The sequence below is a fragment of the Labrus mixtus genome, chromosome 23 (genome assembly GCF_963584025.1).
Source record: "Labrus mixtus chromosome 23, fLabMix1.1, whole genome shotgun sequence".
NCBI classification, from domain to species: domain Eukaryota; kingdom Metazoa; phylum Chordata; class Actinopteri; order Labriformes; family Labridae; genus Labrus; species Labrus mixtus.
In genome coordinates, this window is record NC_083634.1 from 18661764 (window position 1) to 18682309 (window position 20546).

Consider the following 20546-nt stretch of genomic DNA (forward strand, 5'->3'; position numbering starts at 1 on the left):
GTTTAAAAATGTGCTGTCGTGACAACCCTAATAAGTAAATTCCATGTTAAAGTTTAGTTGTCTTGGTCATCTTGAAGCTCATAGCACATTAAAGCAACAGTTTTGATACCAAAAACCCAAAGTCCAACATGCAGGGGCTGAGTGAACGTGGTTTGCACTCTGTGGAGGAGAGTCATGGTATTGTAAACATCGTAGAAGGACAGAATACCTGCACTGTGATCCAGGTACACCCCCACTCTAGAGGACATAAGGTGGGGTTTTGCAGCTGTGATGTACACATGTCTGACTATGAAACGACCATCAACACAATCTAAAGCCCAAGACCCTTCATTGAATCCAAAGATACTCTCAGTTCCTGTTCTGCTTATGTCCTTGTACGAGACGGCGATGGAAAGAGACCCCCCGCTTCTCTCCACCTCGAAGTAATGACGTCCACTGAGACTCTCTTTACTCATGACCTGAAGCCCGTACACAAACCTGTCAGGATGACTTGGATACACTTGATCTTCTTCCGTTTTCGTTGCTTTTCTGTTCCCCTCAGATAACAACAGGCCGCTGTTTACTGTGTTTGGATCCAGGGTTATTTTACAGGAATATTTTAAGAATTCAGCTCTGGTTTTTGGCTCCTCTTCTTGCAGCGAAGTGTTAGTCTCTGTTGCAAACATTTTAGCGCGATCCTCAATAAGACTCTCCTGATTGTCTCTGGCATCAGATTTCCCATCGTAGCTCATATCTGCTCGTCCTGAAGAAACTCCACATCCTGCCTCCTTCGGCTGCTCCAGTAAATCTGTGTTTTTCTCGAGGACAGGCCCTGGTACAAAGACTTCTCTGCACTTAGGACAGCTGTAGTTTTCCCTCTGATTCTCTTCCTCACTGAAGCCTCTAATGCAGCTAGTGCAGTAGCTATGCCCACAAGATGTTGTCACCGGATCATTTGCTGTGTTGAAACAGATTGAACATTGTCCCGATTGATTTCCTTGTTGTGCCATTTCTCTTCTGAGAAACAGAAAGTCAAACAGTTATCTTCCAGTTAAGTGCTGCCTTCTTATCAAAACAAAAAAACGCTATTTTTCTTCTTTAGTTGCTGATCTGCAGTGACTAGAGATTGTCAGCTCTCACACTGAACAGCATGTTGGTAACACCCATATGTGCAGTGGTTGCCTGTAAAGCAGGAAGTAGGAGGGAGGGGTCATGTGCTGTAACATTTCCAGGAAGAGGAGAGGTTTTTAGCAAAGCAAGGGTGTGTTCTCTAGTTCCCGTTGCACCCACAAATGGAAATCCATTTGAACAATATAAGCAAAAGGAGTAAATTTATCTCCTTTTTTTTTGCCCACAATTTGGGTTGGAGCAGCTGTGTTACTAGTTGGTTTAAGAATCACACTTTTAACTGTAGAACATGTATTTTCCATTGATATGTTTTTTTTAAAGAGAGAGAAAAATGCATACTCAATCTAGGGAAGTGCTGTTTTTCCCTAAAAAAGAAGAAGTGGTTGTCAAGATACTACAACATAGCATGTAATCCCACAGACATGAAAAAGTTTTTGTCTGTCCCCCAAAAGGATAGATGAAACTATAATGTGTATGTCTCCACAAGAATAGGAAAATAATTTTTCTTGAGTCCCCGCAAAGATAGAAAAAAAATAGAAAAGTAATAAGCGTGTCATCTCTAAGATAGAATAAAACAGCAGTTTTTTCATGTTTTTGTGTGACAGCAAAAACATGAAAAAACAAATTAAGTGTCTCCTCAAAGATAGAAAAAGCGGTTTGTGTGTCCCCACTTTAGAAAGGCAGTTTACCAGTGTCCCCACAAAGGCAGAAAAACCTGTTTTTTTGTGATCTCAAGAATCCGTTCCTGTATGTGTGTGAGCCCCGATGTGATCCTACAAACCTTTAAAAACTCTCTGTGTGCGCCCCAGAAAAGATAGAAGGCAAACTTCTTTACGTCCCAGTTATAGGGGAGCAATTTTTTTAATGTCCCAATAAAGATAGAAAAAACTGTCGGTGTGTGTATGAATATAAATATGCAAGATATTTCTTAATCTTATTTAGTTTTAGATGTGCTGACTCTGATATAATTTCCTAAAAACAATGGATCATGGGTCCTAATGATGATGTTAGATTAAAATTAACTTGTGTCATTAAAGAAGAAAAGTCAGAAAAGCCAGTAATTGAACTATTCTCTGTCTTTGTTTATGTTGTGTTTATCAAATATTTCCAGAAGACAACACTTTGGACATAGTATTTATTTCAGTCTTAAAAGTTTATAACAACTTCTGGATAACATAACATGAAAAAAAAAACAAAAGAAAGAAAAAAATAAAACAAATACACATTTTTTTTTTTAATCGCACCCCAGGTTGACAAAATTAGAATTTGTAAAAGCAGATTTGAAAAATAAAAATAACAATAAAAATCACAGGAAACATTACATTTCTTTCCCCCAGAAAAAAAACAGCTTTTGTAGACTTACAGCGCATCAGGAGTCGGTGCCCCCGATGAGGCACATCAGAGGACATCACACCTGATTTTGAAGTACAGACACTTGAACCTGTGTTTCAACAGGTTTGAGTGTGAACACTTTAACCAATTTTGGATACAGATTCAAGCTGGAGAAAGTGGATTTGAAAATTTTAGAGGCACAAAATGCCCCCTCCCCCCCAAAAACAACAATAACCTTAGGCCCTCCTTTTTCAGCAAAGCCCAGCACCTGGAAATGTTAAAAAACACAAAACAAATATTGTGTTTTTTCTAATGAAGGAGCCAAAATGTAATTCAAATCCTTGTTGCACAAATATCTGTAACATTCCCCAATTATTAGACTAGCTAAAAGCAAATCCCCTTTATTCAGTTCAACATTTATTAATTCTACAAATTGAATACAAAAGATTTAAGCAATTGTTTATATTATACAAGTCTGTTGTTGAGGAAAATGGCTCTGTCTGTGCTCAGTAGTTTTTGAAATGCCTGACCTTTGTTTGTGAACAGTGAACAATCTCCCCACAGCCAAATAAGTTTATATACCTTTATTCCTCTTTTTTTCAAATATATATTTATTATATATAAAATACTGTTTCATTCATAAAAGCCTTACTTTGTACAATATCTGAGTGGTGTGTGTCTGTGAGCATTGAAGTGAATTAATGTGTTTTCTGTATGTGTTTGTGTGTAAATGTGTGTGTGTGAGCTAAAAAGAACCTGGAAATTGTCTCATATCAAACAGCTGGTACCGATTCATGACCTAATTCACTAAAAACAAAGTGTTTTACACAATATACACATTTTATTACTTACAAAAAAAAAGTATGAGAAAGAAAATGTAGGGCTGAGGGTTAGGAGGCGGGCTATGGTAGGGTTAGTACCACCAAATGTAACGTTTAAACGACAGAAAAATGACGGAGAAAGAGAGAGAAAGAGTGTGTGAATGAAGAGCTAGTTATAAAAAAAAGGCAGTCTCACTAAAAGGAAAGCTCATCGTCAGTGCATCTCTCATCTTGGATGTTCCGAAGTCAAAGTGCCGATTTGGTAACCATGGAGACCATCCACTCCTCATCAATAAGACCAAAAATAAAACAAAAAAAAAACAAAACAAAAGATCACTTCTGTCTAGAACTGGATGTATGGTATCACATTTTTTGTTGCACTAACGTCAAAAGTGATTTAAAAAAATAAGAAGGGAAAAAGGGATCCTTTTGGGAAAGAAGAAGGAAAATGAAAAATGCACTTTAGTTGTCGCACATCCATCATGGCACCATTTAGTGGATATTTTTCTGCTTTCATTTTGAGGTACTTCTGAAGAAAAACAAAGAGTAAATATAAGATTTATTTACGTCAGTTTTTTTCTTTTTTTCTTTTAAGCTGTGTTGCACAGTAGCACCATTGTTTTGTTTTTCTGGAAGACAATGCACCATTGGTATTCCACTTTGTCGTCACGGCAACAGTATATCCGTCGCTGTGACTACTACCCCCCCTACTTGTCCCCCATCATCAAATCATCTCTCGTTATTGATCAGGCGAGCCTGGCACCGGTTGGTTTCTTGCTGGTTGCTGTTACGTCCTCTTCATGCAGACGACGCAGCGGCTAACGCGTGTTCGTAGGTTACCCGCCTTGAGAGTCTCTGACTGTGGCTTCCTGTGAGGTCACAAGGTAAAGGGGGTTAAGAGAGGCAGGATAGTGTAGAAAAAAGGTTAGAAAATAAATACGTTACATATTAATATACAGTGGCGGCTGGTATATTATTCTCCAAAGGGGGCGCAATTTTTCACTGATAGACCGGGTCTGTTAGCCTGATGCTATCAAGTAATCAAAATTGCCATTAACGGGCTAACAAAATTAGCACCACAATCTCTTTAACCGAAGAAACCATCTATTTTACTTAACAACGTAAACCAAAATGAATTATTTTCTCCTGAGATGCTAAGTTAGATTCTTAGCATCACTAGTCTGTAACTCTACGGTATTACATGATACTGTACCTGAACATCTCGCTCTGTTCTACAGTGGCCAACCAGAAGCTGTAGGAGTTGCCGTAGTAGTTGCAAGTCCCTCTGCCATGGCACTCTATGAAGGGAGCGCTGCGGAACTCCTCCAGGCAGGAGCCGGGTGAGGCCAGAGCTTGACCGGAGCCCTCTGCACCGGCACTGGTGTGCTGGGGAGGGAAGACGGAAGAGTGGTTATGATACGAACCGCATTGAGTCGTCAGGAAACCATGAATGTGCGAGAAGTTTTTTAAGAATCAGAAATGAATGTTCTAAGGAATAGGTAGGCACCTGAAGCAGAGGCAACACAATTAATGTTTTAATTCCAACATTTGTGTGTGCTGGTGTTTATGTCCTACCATCATAAAGGAGTATCCGATCCACAGGGCTTCCCAATTCGACGGGCAGGTGGGAATCTGGATGGTCTGACTATGGACTGCAATCACCATGGCCGGAGCTTCACACACTGAACACCTAAAGCGCACGCAAAGACACTTAGTTTAGCACCTTGCAGCTTCCCTTATCGAGCCTCTCTTTCTGCCCATTCGTGCCGCTCTCCAGCTCTACCTGCTGATGAACGGCTTGATGCTCTCTCCGGTGAGGGGGGCCATTGACATGGGCATTGGCTCAGGCGTAGACAGCCAGTAGGAATAGTCATTACGAGAAGCAAAGTTGCACACGTTGTTGATGTTGCAGAACATGAAGGGCATTGTGCTGAATCTGCGCAGACAGCTGCCGGCCGTGCCTAGAACACGGGGAGAAGTTGGTCAAATGTATGAAGCTTAAATGATAAATGAATGAAGTACAGCTATACTGACACAGAAAGTGTTCATACCAAGGTCCTGTCCATGTGCTCTCTCATTGCCCTGCACGTACAGCAGTGAGTATCCATCGTAGATGGGGTTTGTTCCTTCGGGACAGAAGGGAACGTCCTGACCCTGGCTGTGTCTGGTGATGAGGAAGCCATGAGCTGCAGAGACTGATCCTGGTAGACCAGGAGGACCCTGAGGACCATCTGAACCAGGAGGACCAGGGTAACCACGCTGACCTGAGATCAGGGAAAGTAGATTTTTAAGAAAGGGAGTACAACTGTGCTACAAAAAGGGCCAAAAGCTAATTTAGTCAGCTGACCTTATGTTTGCTCATAAAGCGGGGAGCTAGTTTTTTTTTTTTTGCTAACAGTAGAAACATTTCTTAGCTGAAATGGTGTTATCAACAAATGCTGCTATGCTAAGCTAATCTCCCCGAGGTGCATACATCCGCTTCCTGTTTCACTCACCAGGCTGACCGGCTGGTCCTGTGTCTCCCTTCCTGCCTGATGGGCCGCTGAAGCCAGGTGGACCCTCCGGACCAGGATTTCCAGGTTCACCAGATGGACCTGAGAGAGTGAGAGTGTTTTTTGTACCAATGCTAGGTTTATTGTGAATTTAAAAATGGATTTCAAAAAAGAAGACAAATCTGTGTAAATCTCGATTTTAAAAATAAGAGTGATACATTGAAACTGAATGTCAGTTATTATGAATGTCAGTGCTTTTAGGTTTAAACGCTTATTCGCATTTCTCGCAAGTTTCATTAAAATTGTTGTTTGCCCCTGCCAACCATTCCCAGTACTTTAAACCTCGAATCCATATTTCCTCGAGCTTGCATTTTCTCCATCTTCTTCTTCTTTAACTCTCTTCTGATTGCAGTTTTTCAATGCCTACATAATACGCTGCCTCAAAAGCAGTGAATAGCCATGTGATCAAGCAATTAATACGTCCATAAGTCCATATTTACTCACCTGGAAGTCCGTCACGCCCAGGAGAACCAGGGGATCCCCGACCACCGTTCAGGCCCACGGGACCAGGGGGACCCCTCTCTCCCTTCACCACAATTGGAGTTGGAGGCGCACCGGGGTCACCACGAGGACCTGGAGGTCAAAAAGAAAGAAAATGTCACAAAATTTAACCCCAAAATGATCTACACTTCTAGACTCATCTTTTAACAGCAATTCCAAACAGCAGTATTTGTATTCATTAAACCTCCCCAGTGGGTTTTTTTCTTCTCTTTTTGTTGTTTTTATTGTTCGTCTGTTAGTTTTTCACTTGTCTGTCACATAATTCCGTAATGGAAAGAAAGCACACTCACCTTCGGGTCCAACATCTCCAGGATCTCCAGGAAGCCCATTACCACCGGGGAGGCCTGAATCACCTTTTGGTCCTGGAAAAAAAACACAAATAATCAAATCTTTGTTCCATAACATTTTTAAATATGAGGAAGTCCGAAAATCCGGTTTTAATATTATTGACTAACCAGGGAATCCAGGAACCCCAGGAAGACCGATGTCTCCCTTTGCACCACTACCACCAGGTTGACCAGACGGACCCTATAAAGAAGACAACACATTCTTTAACTTCTGGTTTTGTAGCTCTTGCGAGTTCAACAAACCAATTTTAACAGATCAAACATAATGATCTTACTGGGAATCCAGGAACACCAGAGTCTCCTTTCGATCCGGGGAAGCCTGGCTGGCCTGGAGTGCCAGGGTTACCCTTCTCTCCCCTGACGCCGCCTGTTCCTGCGGGCCCACGCGGACCCTCTGGGCCAGGTGCACCTTTGGACATCAAAAGTCAAACATCAGGTACAGAAATGTAAAAAAAACACAACACTATAATTAAAAATAACATTCTCAACAATGTCAGTTTCCACTAACGGATTGGAAAGACTTCTCTACGAGGGTTGACAACATTTGCCAAACTTTTTCAATATCATGTATGTTAAAATGGTACAATCTCCATTATTTTAATGATCGATAGTTGCTGTGGTATCAAAATAGATCTTGGTACAATTTGGCATTTACTGGTATTGTGTCAAAGTTGCAATAAGTATACAATACACATCTGGAAATACCTAAGATGGCAGAGAAAACCTCAAAAGACATTCAGAATAAATACAGAGTAGTGGAAGTAAACAAAGTCATGTAATTTGACTTTACCAGCGTTGCATATTTAGACTTAGATCCAGCATTAAAAGAACAACAACAAAGAGAATTAAAAAAAAGAGAAAATGAAAAAAAAAAACACAAAATTGTTTGCTTGGATTGATGAAATTAAGTCAACATGATTTTGTTCAATAAACACAGTGAGATTAAATGTGTATATATAGAGAGCATCATGACTGATTTCTTTATGTGTGTTGGGTTTTATTGTCAGAAGTCCTTAGTGTCCAGCCTCGTCTGTGGGGTAAAGAGGGGTTAGTACACATCTTTAGTTAGTACATTAGGTTTCTGTGCCACAGCATGTATCAAAACCATCAAACCACAAGTCTAACCTGGAGGACCTAGGGTTCCAAGAATCGCAGGTAAAGCAGAGCCGGGTTGATGGCACAGGGCAAAAAAGAAGACCAGGTTTAGACAGACGCAAGCATCAGTACAGAAACAAAGTCAGACAAAAAAAAAAGACCAAAGCCAAATTTAGATCCATTGGAAACGGATATTTGTTTCTGTTTCTTTACCTCATGGGATATTATGAGTTTAAACATTGGGAGCTGGGTTGTAAGCATTATAAATAACCTGGTATAATCTAACTACCGATATTTATGAATAAATATAGACCCTCTTTTAACGGTCCAATGTATCACTCATCGAGAATTCTTGTAAAAATGGCTGTTTCAGCATCCACCAGTTTATTACACCTACCCCATGTCAGCACTATCAGTTATTAAAAACGAAATGAAATAATTAAACGCTATTTGACTGGTGAATAAATCTAGTAATATGGGCGCATATCTGCCACAACATTAGCCGATACCTATAGTCAATTGACACGCTAATATCGGCTTGCTGATTAATCAGTTGGGCTCTAGTCTGACTATTACACCTGAAAATCATGTCACAGTTGTCATTAGCATGACAGCGTTTATCCTTATTATTGCTGAACTTACATAAAGTCTTGTAGGTTGGCTAGCATGACAAAATACTATTATATTTTTTATTTTACCAATTAACGACCAGGGGGCTCAGGAAAGAATGTTTACAGCCAGCTGGGTGGAAATTGGGGATTTTGAAGATGCTCTTGTTTGAGTCTCTAAGCTACAATATTTTTAATTGATATAAATCTTGAAATAGTACATTTCAACAGAGCTGGAACTACAATATGTGACATACACTTATAACAATGATTTAACTGTACGGGTGTGTTAGTTACATGGTGTGTTTGTATTTGACTAACATGTGAACAAGATGACATGCTAATTGTAGCAGAAAAGTACTGTGAGTTTTAAAAATCACAAGTGTGTAAATTATTTTTATTATTAAACGTATTTATTTAATCAAAGGTGCTTACTTGATAGGTGTGCGTTATTCTACAATCAGTGTGCATAGAAAGTGGAAGAAGACAGTTGTTAAGAAGAAATCGAGTCAGAGATGAAACAATAAAGGGATTTCATGAAAGTTTTCAGGTGAAATTCGCCCCTACTAGATCAGAGAGTAGGGTCAGTGGTTCGATAAGGAACGTGCAGGAGAAGTCTGAGCACCAGTTGATCTGACCTGAGGGACCTGCAGCAGTCGGATGTATGTGTCACCAAACGAGGAGGCGGGCCACACCACAATGGGTGGGGCCAAGCCACAGGAAACAGGGGTTAAAATGTCATAACTTGTTGGTCTCCTTTACACCCAAATATTGCCAAACACAGCGCTGGTGTGTGGTCAGTGCTGACAATGAGGCATTAACGTGAACTCTTGGTAATTTTTAGCATTTAAATTCTAGATGAGAAGTTTGATCCATACAAATATCACACAAAATGTTATATTCACTCTGAAACAGGCTCCGCGATATGTTTTCATCACTATTTTCTACAATTTTTTATTTAAAAAAAAAAACGTTATTTTATTACAACTCTATGACAGTTAACTTGCAAAATATGTTTTCTTCTTTTTACACCTCTTCCTTAGCTACTGAACTGATGTCAGATAAGAGAAGCCAAAGCAGACAGTGCCCTCTGCTGGTTAGAAAATAGTAATGCGATATATTTTTCTCAATCGATTGGAATTGTCCTTTATTTGTGTCCATTTTTAATTGTATCGCAACATATTACATCCTTAGACACTAGATTAACATTGGGTCTATGTAACATAATGAGTAAGGTCTTTTACCGTCTGTGATTGATTGACACTTACAAACTTAAAAATAGCTTTGTTGTCAGGGTCGTCCACTGTTTCCAGCGCCGTGTTAGGCTTAATAATGTGAAGTGTTTGTGTAATCATGCAGATGACTGATTGGTGGAACCCAATACACAAAACACAATACTGCAAAGCCAGATACAAACCTAAACACTCTCACATACTGTAGGCCTAAAAGGAATGGAAGCATGGCTGCAGAACAATCTCCATGGGTGTCTCTTTCAAGAATAACCGTTTCGTTAAAGGCACAGATACCTGGTTATCTCAATAATCTTCTTATATAGGAAAGGCAGGAATTTTCATCATGAAGTTTTATTAATTTCCTGCCAGATTGAGAAAAACAAGTAACTTAACTGAATTTTTAAGATGCAGTTGAGAGTTTGTTTGAGTTTGTTTAAGGCTCAGCTGTTGAACACCAACATTACTTCCAATGTTCAAACAATACTACACCGAACACACCAGTTCAACCCACCAGAGGTACAGACAAACATACAGTGCATGGACATTATTATTTAATTTGCTGTTGAGAGAGACAGATTACAGCTTTCCCCATCCATTCTGGGATCAGGACAGAGGGCAAAGGGGTGAGGAGACATGAGGACAGACAGGTGGATCTGGTTGATGAAATGGACAACAAAGTGCTGTAAACACATGCTGCTCTTTTTGGTGATTGGTGCATGAGGAGCAACCTGATGTTTCCTGGTGAAAAAAGGTTTGGCGGGGGTGTGTGCACACGGCATTACAAACTTTAATCATCCGTGCTCAGTGTTCTTGACAATGACTGGACAGGTGGTGCTCAAACAGTGATGTGGCTCTTTCCATGCAAATCAATGAACATGGTGATGGAATCATTCACAGTTTGAAATAGAGATTCTGCCATTTGCTGTCTGGTTTTCTGATCCCATTTTTACATGGGGATTCCTTGGCTTTTGAAGCCAGCTCCCAAGGGACACTTGAGGAACTGCAGTTTTCGGGACTGCACTGGCAGAAGATTAATCTAATTGGCAGCCAGTTTAATCCGTCCATCGTTTCTCAATTTATGGATAAGCTGTGTGGTCCATAAAATGTCCAAAAATGGAAAGAAATGTACACTAGTATGTCTCTATCCAAGAGTTTGCCAAAGTAACTATTTAGATTATTTCATGCCTCATCCTCTCTGACAGTTAAAGTAATCTAAGCCAGGATTTGGCGAGAAAAGGCTGGATACAGAACTGCAAATTCTGTATGGATTGCAGTGAATGGATTATGATGTCTTTGTGCTTCTTAGCGATATAGCGATGAACAGCCTCCCCTAATACTAACTGGAAGGTTACACACAATAAACCATGCCAACGTGTGACCGTAGGCTGAGGGAAGCTAATCAAACAATCTAGGAGTCAGAAAACCAGGCAGCAAATTATGGCCGAAATTGTGGTGATAATTATAAATCCCAAGTGCTTTACCTGCTCTTCCGGGGGGTCCAGGTGGTCCTGAGAGCCCTTTGGGGCCCTGCAGAGCAAGTCCAAGAGGTCCAGGTGGGCCACTGTTGCCAGCAGGACCTGGACTACCAGGGAAACCAGCCTCTCCTTTAGTGCCTGGGAAACCAGAACTGCCAGATGGACCGGGGAGACCTGGGTCACCCTTTGCACCTTAACACAAAGTGAGATGAATCAGAGATTGTTAATGCAGAAACTATAATCTCCACAAGTAAAACTGTTACACATACTGTTACTCACCTGGCAACCCTGGAAGACCAGAGGCACCGGGACCTCCATAACCAGGAAGTCCTGAAGAGGAAATATACCAGAAGTTACTCAAAACAACAAAATAACAACATATTTTTCACAGTGGATAGCAAGCCTACTTTAGCATAATGTAGAGTCATTTCTCCTGAGCATGTTGACCTACCTGGTTCTCCTTTGACTCCAGCTGGTCCCGGGATCCCGTCCCGACCTGCCTGACCCTTCTCTCCAGGAAGCCCGGGTGCTCCTGACCTACCAGGTTCTCCTGGTCTACCTGGGGATCCTGTGAGACCTGGGCCACCAGGTCCACCATCAAGACCCTTTGGACCGGGGATGCCGGGTGAACCTGACAGGAGAGATGGACGACAAATCAGTCGGTGTGACTTGGTGTTCATGCTTCTTTTTTTAAAATTAAACTAAATTTATTTTATTCATCCTGAGGGAAATTCAAATGTGTTATTCAAAAGGGTTGGCTTAATGAGCCAAAGCTTCATCCTCCACCTTTTCACTCGATTTAATCCCTAAACGTACTCTACATGGAATTTTTGATTTCATTTTGAATTTGTAAAAATTTGGACTGGTGCTCTGGGCAGTTAGGGATTTAGTGTCTTGCTCAAGGGCACTTCAGCAGTACTTGGGAAGTGAACTGACACCTCTCCAGCCACCAGTTCTGATTCCACACTTCCACACTGTCCGTTCTGAGACTTGAACAGATGACTCTCCGGTTCCCAAGCCCTTACAGATTGATTTACTGATCAACACTCAAAAGCTAATGGTACCTCTTTTAGGTATGAGCTTACATTTTTGGAGGTGTTCTTGCACCAATTTGTTATTTCCTTGATTCAGATTCCATTTCCTAAATTAATGAATCATTCATACAGTACTTAAGTTCAGCAGGGAGTTTTCTGAAATGTCCAAAAGAGCAACATTGAATTTTTCTAACAAAATGTCTGAAACAAAACTTCAGATTTACCTTGGAATCCTGGGAGGCCGGGGTCTCCCTTGGGGCCTGGCCCTCCTGGTAAACCTGAGCCACCGGGTAATCCTGGACCTCCTTTCAGCCCTGGACTTCCTGGGAACCCTGGCTGTCCTGGTTCACCCTATGACCGACACAAACTCATGAAGCAAGAACCAGAATTTTGCATTTATCTAAAGTTTGACTGGTTGTGTATTCTACCTTTGGTCCACCTTGTCCGGGTGGTCCTACACCAGCAGAACCTGGTTCACCTTTGGCACCAGGGTAACCAGGGCCTCCAGGCTGTCCTGGGGCTGCAGACCTACCTGGCTGACCTGGTAGACCTTTCTGCCCTGATGGTCCTGTAACAAGTATAAATAATTTTTTTTATCCAGATCATAGATTTGATTAAAAAAAAAAAATGTATATCAGGGAGAGAGACAGTGGGAAAAGACATGCAGGAAAGGAGCCACAGGTTGGATTTTGCCCGCTTGTAGGACTACAGCCTCTGTATATAATAATCAATCTTAAAATCCATGAATCTAGTGTTACTTCAGTCCTTTAGAATGGGGAACAAATATTGAAAGTTACCTGGAAATCCCATTTCTCCCATGCTGCCTTTAGGTCCTGGACCTCCAGGACCACCTGGGCCTCCTGGGATGCCAGGATCTCCTTTAGGACCTGCAACACAATGGATTGAGCACGTTGGAAAATGATTTGCACATTTAAATGTGTTTCTTTTGTATATTGAGGAAAACCCATACCTGAAGGTCCAGGGAGTCCTGGGCGGCCATCTGATCCTGACAGTCCAGGGTCACCAGAGAGACCTGGGATTCCTTTCTGACCTGGAAGACCTGGTGAACCTGTAGAACAAACACAAACAAAATGAATCAATGAATATCTTATACTAGAGGTAATAGTAATTTGCTCCTTGGAAAATACTTCTTGTTAAGATACATTGATGGTGTTCTCAGGTGTACCTGGTAGTCCAGGATCTCCTTTGGTTCCCTTTGTAACTGATGGCGGCTGACTGACTCCTGGGGGTCCCTGGAGACCAGGCTCACCTCTCTCTCCCTTGCCACCGGGGCCGCCTGGTCCACCGTCTCTTCCCGGGAATCCAGGTTCACCTGGAGGAATAAAGTTTAGAGAAGTAATAAGTGATATGTCATGATTTGGTCTTGTCTAGTCTAGTTTTGTACATTTCAGAGTTTGGATTTCCTGATCTATACATCTATAATTGATGTATGTAGTGTACCTTTAAGTCCAGGTCCACCAGGTCCTCCTGGGCCACCTGGTCCTCCTGAAGGTCCTGGAGATCCCATGCTACCTATGTCTCCTTTCTGACCTGCAACCAGTCAGACATTAAAGGGGGAGAAAATAAACAATCAAAACATTGAAATAATCAAATAATGTTATTGTTGCACATGTAGGATTTTTTTTTTTTTACCAGGAAGTCCCGGCAGGCCATCCCTTCCAGGTCCCCCTGGAGGTCCTGGGATACCGACTTGTCCCGGGGAACCTGGGAAACCAGGACTTCCTCTGTCTCCTGGGAGACCTGGGATGTCTAGACCTGGAGGGCCAGGGTCTCCCTTCCCTCCGTTTGATCCAGGGAATCCTGAAATAATGATGTGAAGATTCAACCCTCTTAACTTAAATTCCAGGTTATAAATAATGGTAGTCATATTGGTAAAAAAGCATGAACAAAAAAAAAGAACATCAGAAACAATCCTTTAAACTTTCTTTTAAATATGATTTTATGGGAAAAAGTTGCACTGTGCTGTACTTTTTTTATTTTGAGAAAAGACAAGCAAGTAATTATGTCCTTATGTATCTCACCGGGTGGTCCTATTGGGCCAGGGCTGCCAGTAGGGCCGGGTGGACCCAGTGAGCCAAGGGTGGGGGATCCAGGTGGGCCACGGCCTCCAGGAAAACCTGGTGTACCAGGCTCACCTAATGCAAAGATGGATGGGAAGGTCAGCTTGGTTTGAAGTTAGCTATATTGGGTTTTGGGTGGTTAAGTGATTTAGTGTGTCTGTAAGCTAGTGAAGCTCACATCTCTATCTACCTACTTTACATATATTTGCCCAATGGAAAACAATGTTATCGACAGGACTGCAGAATACCTTTACTGCCGGGACCGCCATCAAATCCATTTCGGCCAGGACCACCAGGACCACCAGGGAAACCTGGATCTCCCTTTGGTCCAGGGAAACCTTTACCTCCAGATACTCCGGGTAAACCTGGGGGGCCAGGGAGGCCAAATCCGGGTTCGCCCTGTCACAGAAAGAGAAGGCAGCCAATTGTTTATTGCTATGTCTAAGACAGCTAGCCATTCCATTTACAGTAAAGTACATGATTTGCTTTCTGTACATGATGATCTGTATTCAACTTGATAAATTAAACAATGTAATAATACTGTTTTCAACACTTTGTTGTCGTTCCTTTAAAGGGAAATTGTCCTTTTGAAGACACTGCCGGTATCACAATCCTTATGTCTCAGGTAACCTCAGGTAACTGTATTTTGTAGGAACAGTTAACAGTAACAAGATGGCAGTAGCTAGATTTCATGGGCTTAATAGGAGGCTTAAGAGCTACCAAATTATGCACTTTGCACGAGTCTGCATTTTTGCAGACTTTACTGTGGGACTTATCTAGAGGTCATTGTGAACTTGGTGACGTGAAGGAGGTGGTTGTCCAAACCTTCTGAATTCCCCATTGGAAGTAACCAAATGAGCTATCCTCCATAAAGCTACCTACCTTGGGTCCAGGAAAACCAGGCTGGCCGGGGAGTCCATCTACACCTGGTCTGCCTGGTCCTGCGGGAGCTCCTGGCTGGCCGGGAATACCTGGGAATCCTAGAGAAAAATTGAGAGGTTGAGGGTTGTGCAACAGGAGAAGGTATTGGTAACAGGTACAGGTGCAGAGGAGGCACTTTGAAGGGAGATAGAGAATGAAGACGATGACAAGATGTAAAAGGAGCATTCATCTTTGTCTTTACCTTTCACTCCTGGGGGTCCTGGAAGTCCAATTCCTGGGAGTCCAGGATCACCCTTTGCTCCTGGTAAACCAGGGAAACCATTTTGTCCGGGCTGACCAGGGCTACCTGATGACAGAAAATTGCAAAAAAGCAAAAAAAAAACCAATTACATAACAGAGACAGTTGGCATCTTCAATGCCTGGAATTAGCGACACATGAAAATTGTGTTTCTCCTGTAAAACAACAACTGTGTACCTGATGCACCAGGTAATCCTGGCTCTCCATCCAGTCCTCTGGATCCTGGTAAGCCTTTTTCTGCGATTGACAGGCCTGGTTCACCTTTAGCCCCTGTGAGGTAAGGTGTGAGAAAGCATGGGAGGAAACATAAGTGAGGTTAAAGAATCTCTTTCTGTACAAAAGAGACAGAAAGGAAAGACAACATGTCCTGCATTTCAGCAGACCATTCCTAACATAGTTTACTCTAAATAGAACCATGATATACTGAATGAATATCATGCTGTATTTAAGGAGAATTTAAACTTGGGATTGAGACCATAAACTAATTCAGAGAGTGTTTATAGATTTAATAAATCAAGTTTGAAGTATACAATTTTCTCATAGACTTCTACATACTCAAACTTGCTTGTGGAGGAAAGCTGAAACACCTTTTTTAAAGATCACATCAAAATAAATGATTAAAGATTGTCTTCTTACCTGGTGCGCCAGAACCTCCAGGTCTTCCTGGGACTCCTGGGATACCTTTCTCTCCTGAAGGGCCCTGAGGTCCAAAGCCAGGGGACCCTGGAGGTCCCCTGTCTCCTGGATTACCTGGGGTACCTGACTCACCGGGGAGCCCTCGTTCTCCTTTCACCAGCAGGGAACCCTGTCCAACACATATTATGTATGAAATGGATCATAAATGGATATATGAGTCATAAACCACCTAGTACGGAGCGACAATATTTAGAGCTCCCCCTGCTGACTTGAAGCAAAATAGGTCATCAACCCTGCATCCTTCAACGTAAACAGATGGATATGGGTTTAACTTTAAGGTTAAGATACACATCAAACTGATTTTTGTCAAACCTGGTTTTGTAGAGATAGTTCATTATTATCATACTGATAATATCAAAGACGTTGTCCACATTATACAGTCAATGGACTAAATGACTGAGACACTACAAGAAATATACTTACAGAAGCTCCTTTGGGTCCCGGCGCTCCAGGCTGTCCGTCACGACCAGGTCGACCATCCAGTCCAGGTAGACCAGGTGGTCCAGGGAAGCCGCTGTCACCCTTCTCCCCCCTCACACCGCTCACTGTGACTGCATCACCTGGATCTCCTTTCTCTCCAGGGTATCCTGAAGAACCCTGAGGACCGGACGGACCCTGGTAGAAAAAAAAGGGAAGAAGGAAATCTAGCTGTTAGAATATAAATATTCAAGACACTAAGGTAAATCATGTGACAGTTTGAGATGGCTGTGGCTCGGTGGTTGACTCGGATTAGTTAAACACTATACATAGCTGCCTCTGCCATCAGTGGGTGAATGTGACATGCAGTTTCAAAAGACTAGAAAAGCCATATACAAGCTCAAGTCCATTTAGCATTTACTAATCATAATATTATTATTTTTTATTTAATAGTTAGAGTCTCTTTCAAGACAATGCAATGGTCAAAGAAGTGTAAAAAGTACTCACAGGGGGTCCAACAGAACCTGGTGTTCCTGGAAATCCTCGGTCTCCTTTAACACCTGTGGCACCAGGCCCTCCTAATATAGGCAAGGAAAAAAATGACTAATACAGCCATAATGATTCAGTAATGTGCTGTATCCTAAAGATTTACATTGCCTCTATGAGACAGCAAAGCATAAATAATTTTAGACAACTACGTACTTCCAAAGATTTCCAAATACAGTTCGTTCTTAAAGGCTTAATATGCAACATTCTGGGGAGCTGAGGGATGAAGGAGGTGTGTCCAAAAAGAGCATTTGTTTTGGTATGAAAATCTGCTCCGAAGGTTGCAGAGTAAGCCTTTAATTATACATAAAAAATACCATCATTTGTGCATAATGTGCTTAAAAGCCTTACTTATTTCGTCTATACAGAAAACAAAACAAAAAAACCCCAACAAAGAAGCACCTGTTCAGCTTGTTTTTCACCTAAATGAGCAGGACCTCGCACCGTTCTTGAATAATTCTCAAGGTCCTAAAACGTTTTGACATTTTGATAGTTATGAGGCTAACAATTGTTACTTATTAGCAATTTATTTGATGTCCATCAATTGTGTCATTTCACTCTTTTTCTTATGGTTCAATTTAATTTCTAGCCAGGAGACTTGGCGAATTCAGGGTCATGCTAACAGTCCCAACTCAACACTATTGAGAAATATAATAATTTCCTCCCAGCTCTCTCCTCATACATCCACCTTGAATATGTATTACCACAAAAAGAAGGTGGACATATTTTCTTTAACTTCAAGTGGCTTTACCAGGGAAACCGGGCTGTCCTGCAGGTCCTGGGGGTCCTGGAATGGCACTGGTACCACCAAAGCAGTTCACACAGGTGTCGCCCTTGTCACCTGAAACAACAGATAACTTGGGTCACTATTTGCTTTGTGTTGGTAACATTTTAGCTACTAATCTTCAAAAAAAACCTTACAAAATATATGCTCTTTATTTGATCTTTTGTTCATTTCTTCTTTGCCAAATTTAGGTTTCTTGCTCAGATATTTTGGGAGTACCAAGCATCTCTCACCTTTCTGTCCTGTCTCTCCGGGGTAACCTCTCTCTCCCTGCAGACCAGGACGCCCAGGCTCTCCAGAGACACAGTTTTGTGGCGATGTGGAAAAGCCCGGAGGTCCAGGAAGTCCTGGTTGACCCTGAGGACCAGGAGCTCCTGAACGACCTGGAGGTCCTGGCAGTGACAGACCTGGAGGGCCCAAGTCTCCCTTCTGACCTCTCTCTCCGGGGAAGCCTGGAGATCCTGGCTGACCACCTCCACCAATAGTTTGAAGTCCTGGAGCTCCTGGAGGCCCTGATAGACCTGTAGAAGATAGGTGAGAAGACAGGGGGGAAACGTTTAAATTAAAAACAGTATGAACGCCATTAAAGATGTTCACCTAAATTTCACACATTTCAAAGAAAAACAGCTAACTCTCTACTTGGTAGTATTAAATCAGGTAATATACCAGAATTGCTTCTTTTTTCTGTCAATGACCTTATTAATGGATGTTGTAGATTATTCAAATCTGGACCTGGATAATATCAAATTTTAATCCTTATTTAATCCAGCGGAATTTAGCAAAGCTAATTTTCGTCTCTTTAGCTACTTTTCTAACAATGGCAGTGTGTTACAATATGTGGTTCTTTAGCTAGCAATAGCTACGAAAGTAGTTCAATATTCTGTTTGTGTGTGTGGGTATTACCTGCTGGTCCTCTGTCTCCTTTATGTCCGGGTGATCCGGGGAATCCAGGCTCACCTTTAGGACCGACTCGACCTCCTGTCTGTCCACCAATCACCTGATGGCAGAATGAGTAATTCACTCAGTTTAAATGCTCATATTTTATGATGTTTTTATAAACAATCTTTGTATGTATGATGTGGGATGCTCGATAGCTTTCAAATGATCATCAGATAAAATTGTTTAAAAAAAAGAAGAAAAGCAGAATACACACCAGTCCAGGTGGGCCCGGGTATCCTTGATCACCTTTAAATCCCTAAAAAGGGAAAGAAAAGGGTCAGTTTATCATTTTTACAAAACATCACAATGTAAATTCTAAAATACATTTTTAAAAATAAATCAATAATCTGTAGAAAACTCACTCTCTCTCCGTCCCTGCCTGGAGGACCTGGAAGGCCTGACTCTCCTTTGATTCCCTAATAGTCCAAATAAAACAATTAGAAGTCCAGAAATGTAAAGAAATTCTCAGTATTGGTATAAATGTTGAAGGATCTTTCAAATTTGTTGACATGGGAGAACTCACAGGGAATCCTGGGGAACCAGGGTCACCATCTTTGCCTGGTTTGCCCTTTAGAGAGAAGAAATCAGGGATCATGCTTTTTCCAGAAAGAAATGTATGATCGGTTTATCAAGCACAAACTTCTATAAAAGTATCAAATATGTTTGTGGTCTTGTGTATTTCTATCTATGTGAGGACAAAATTAATTTTAGATGTTACAGGAAGGATTGGGTCTCTCCAGTCGGCTGTATCTCACTGCTTGTTCCCAATAATCCAGTTTGTTTTTTGGAGTCTTTAAAGGAAGAATGTGCGACATTTAAAAAAATAAATGAAGCAGAAATCAAGTATATCCTCTGTAAATGTCTCTCTGAGTCATAACTGTCTACAATGAGTGAAAATTGTGTGTCCCACGGGCTGTGTTGTTGTCAGAGCCGTCTTAACATGGACGGGACGGCTGGCTGACTCCTCCCCTTGTTTTAGTCAACGACTAGAGAAAAGATGAAGAACATACTCACTGCTTATTTGGATGTCACATAAGCGTTTTTAGATCATGGACAATCCGTATCATTTTACATGCAATGTCAAGCTAAGAGCTAATGAAGTTAGCAACATTAGCATGCTAACACAACAATGCAGACCACAGGCAATTTTAGCTCAAGCCAAGGACAAATTTGTCCACTGCTTGCACTTGACTCCTTTGTGCGAATGCGAGGGGGGTTGGAGGTGTGTCATTGGAGGAAAGCGGAGGCTTCAGTATGGTGGAGGTCTGGCCAAACAGCAGTTTGCTTTAGTTTCATTCTACTGAGTAAGAGCAACCTCTATTGGGTCAAAAAGTCACACGTTCTTCCTCTAACGCAAAATATAGTCCAAATTGAGAAACCAGCAGGCAGTTTTAGACATTTTTCTTTAAAGGAAACTGACTTATTTGCACTCTTGCAAAATAGAACTCGTAAGCGAATCTAAAACATTTGCACAAATGAATTCAATCTGTGGGATATAAAATCATCCCGAATCCAAATGTGGGGAAAAGGCTTCCAGGATCTTTTGATGACTCAATGAGAACTTTAAAGCAAAATGCAGACCTTCAGATTGAACTTTAACCATTGTATATGGTTCGACATGAAGGTTTGAGGTTTGGTTTAGGGTGACATTTTTACATGTTAACTTGTGTAACTTTTTGTTTTTGAGCAGTACTTACTCGTTTGCCTGCTTCTCCTGGTTCTCCCTTGTCTCCTTTGTTGCCACCTGAGGGACCCTAAAATGACAACAGAAAAACATCAACAACGTGGCTCTAATGTTC

The 20546-nt window shown here is 41.6% G+C and overlaps 1 protein-coding gene across 1 annotated transcript in view; it reads right to left on the reverse strand.

Moving 5' to 3' along the window:
* Positions 1 to 2228: 2228 nt before the first annotated feature.
* The window catches only part of col4a5 (collagen, type IV, alpha 5 (Alport syndrome)), a 45153-nt gene continuing 26835 nt past the window's right edge, over positions 2229 to 20546 (reverse strand). The window contains exons 15-49 of the mRNA XM_061031162.1: positions 20445 to 20501; positions 19271 to 19315; positions 19110 to 19163; positions 18962 to 19003; positions 18712 to 18805; positions 18042 to 18329; positions 17776 to 17865; positions 16986 to 17056; positions 16485 to 16676; positions 16002 to 16170; positions 15543 to 15635; positions 15309 to 15413; positions 15068 to 15165; positions 14434 to 14584; positions 14147 to 14260; positions 13758 to 13925; positions 13566 to 13655; positions 13291 to 13437; positions 13075 to 13173; positions 12902 to 12991; positions 12533 to 12672; positions 12329 to 12455; positions 11522 to 11701; positions 11350 to 11400; positions 11077 to 11262; positions 6936 to 7069; positions 6769 to 6841; positions 6604 to 6675; positions 6257 to 6385; positions 5756 to 5854; positions 5312 to 5524; positions 5044 to 5221; positions 4836 to 4950; positions 4474 to 4646; positions 2229 to 4129 (exon numbers count right to left, since the gene is read on the reverse strand). Of these exons, the coding sequence (XP_060887145.1) occupies positions 4048 to 4129; positions 4474 to 4646; positions 4836 to 4950; positions 5044 to 5221; positions 5312 to 5524; positions 5756 to 5854; positions 6257 to 6385; positions 6604 to 6675; positions 6769 to 6841; positions 6936 to 7069; positions 11077 to 11262; positions 11350 to 11400; positions 11522 to 11701; positions 12329 to 12455; positions 12533 to 12672; positions 12902 to 12991; positions 13075 to 13173; positions 13291 to 13437; positions 13566 to 13655; positions 13758 to 13925; positions 14147 to 14260; positions 14434 to 14584; positions 15068 to 15165; positions 15309 to 15413; positions 15543 to 15635; positions 16002 to 16170; positions 16485 to 16676; positions 16986 to 17056; positions 17776 to 17865; positions 18042 to 18329; positions 18712 to 18805; positions 18962 to 19003; positions 19110 to 19163; positions 19271 to 19315; positions 20445 to 20501 (4209 nt within the window). The 3' untranslated portion in view covers positions 2229 to 4047. The remainder of the gene's footprint in view (positions 4130 to 4473; positions 4647 to 4835; positions 4951 to 5043; positions 5222 to 5311; positions 5525 to 5755; positions 5855 to 6256; positions 6386 to 6603; positions 6676 to 6768; positions 6842 to 6935; positions 7070 to 11076; positions 11263 to 11349; positions 11401 to 11521; positions 11702 to 12328; positions 12456 to 12532; positions 12673 to 12901; positions 12992 to 13074; positions 13174 to 13290; positions 13438 to 13565; positions 13656 to 13757; positions 13926 to 14146; positions 14261 to 14433; positions 14585 to 15067; positions 15166 to 15308; positions 15414 to 15542; positions 15636 to 16001; positions 16171 to 16484; positions 16677 to 16985; positions 17057 to 17775; positions 17866 to 18041; positions 18330 to 18711; positions 18806 to 18961; positions 19004 to 19109; positions 19164 to 19270; positions 19316 to 20444; positions 20502 to 20546) is intronic.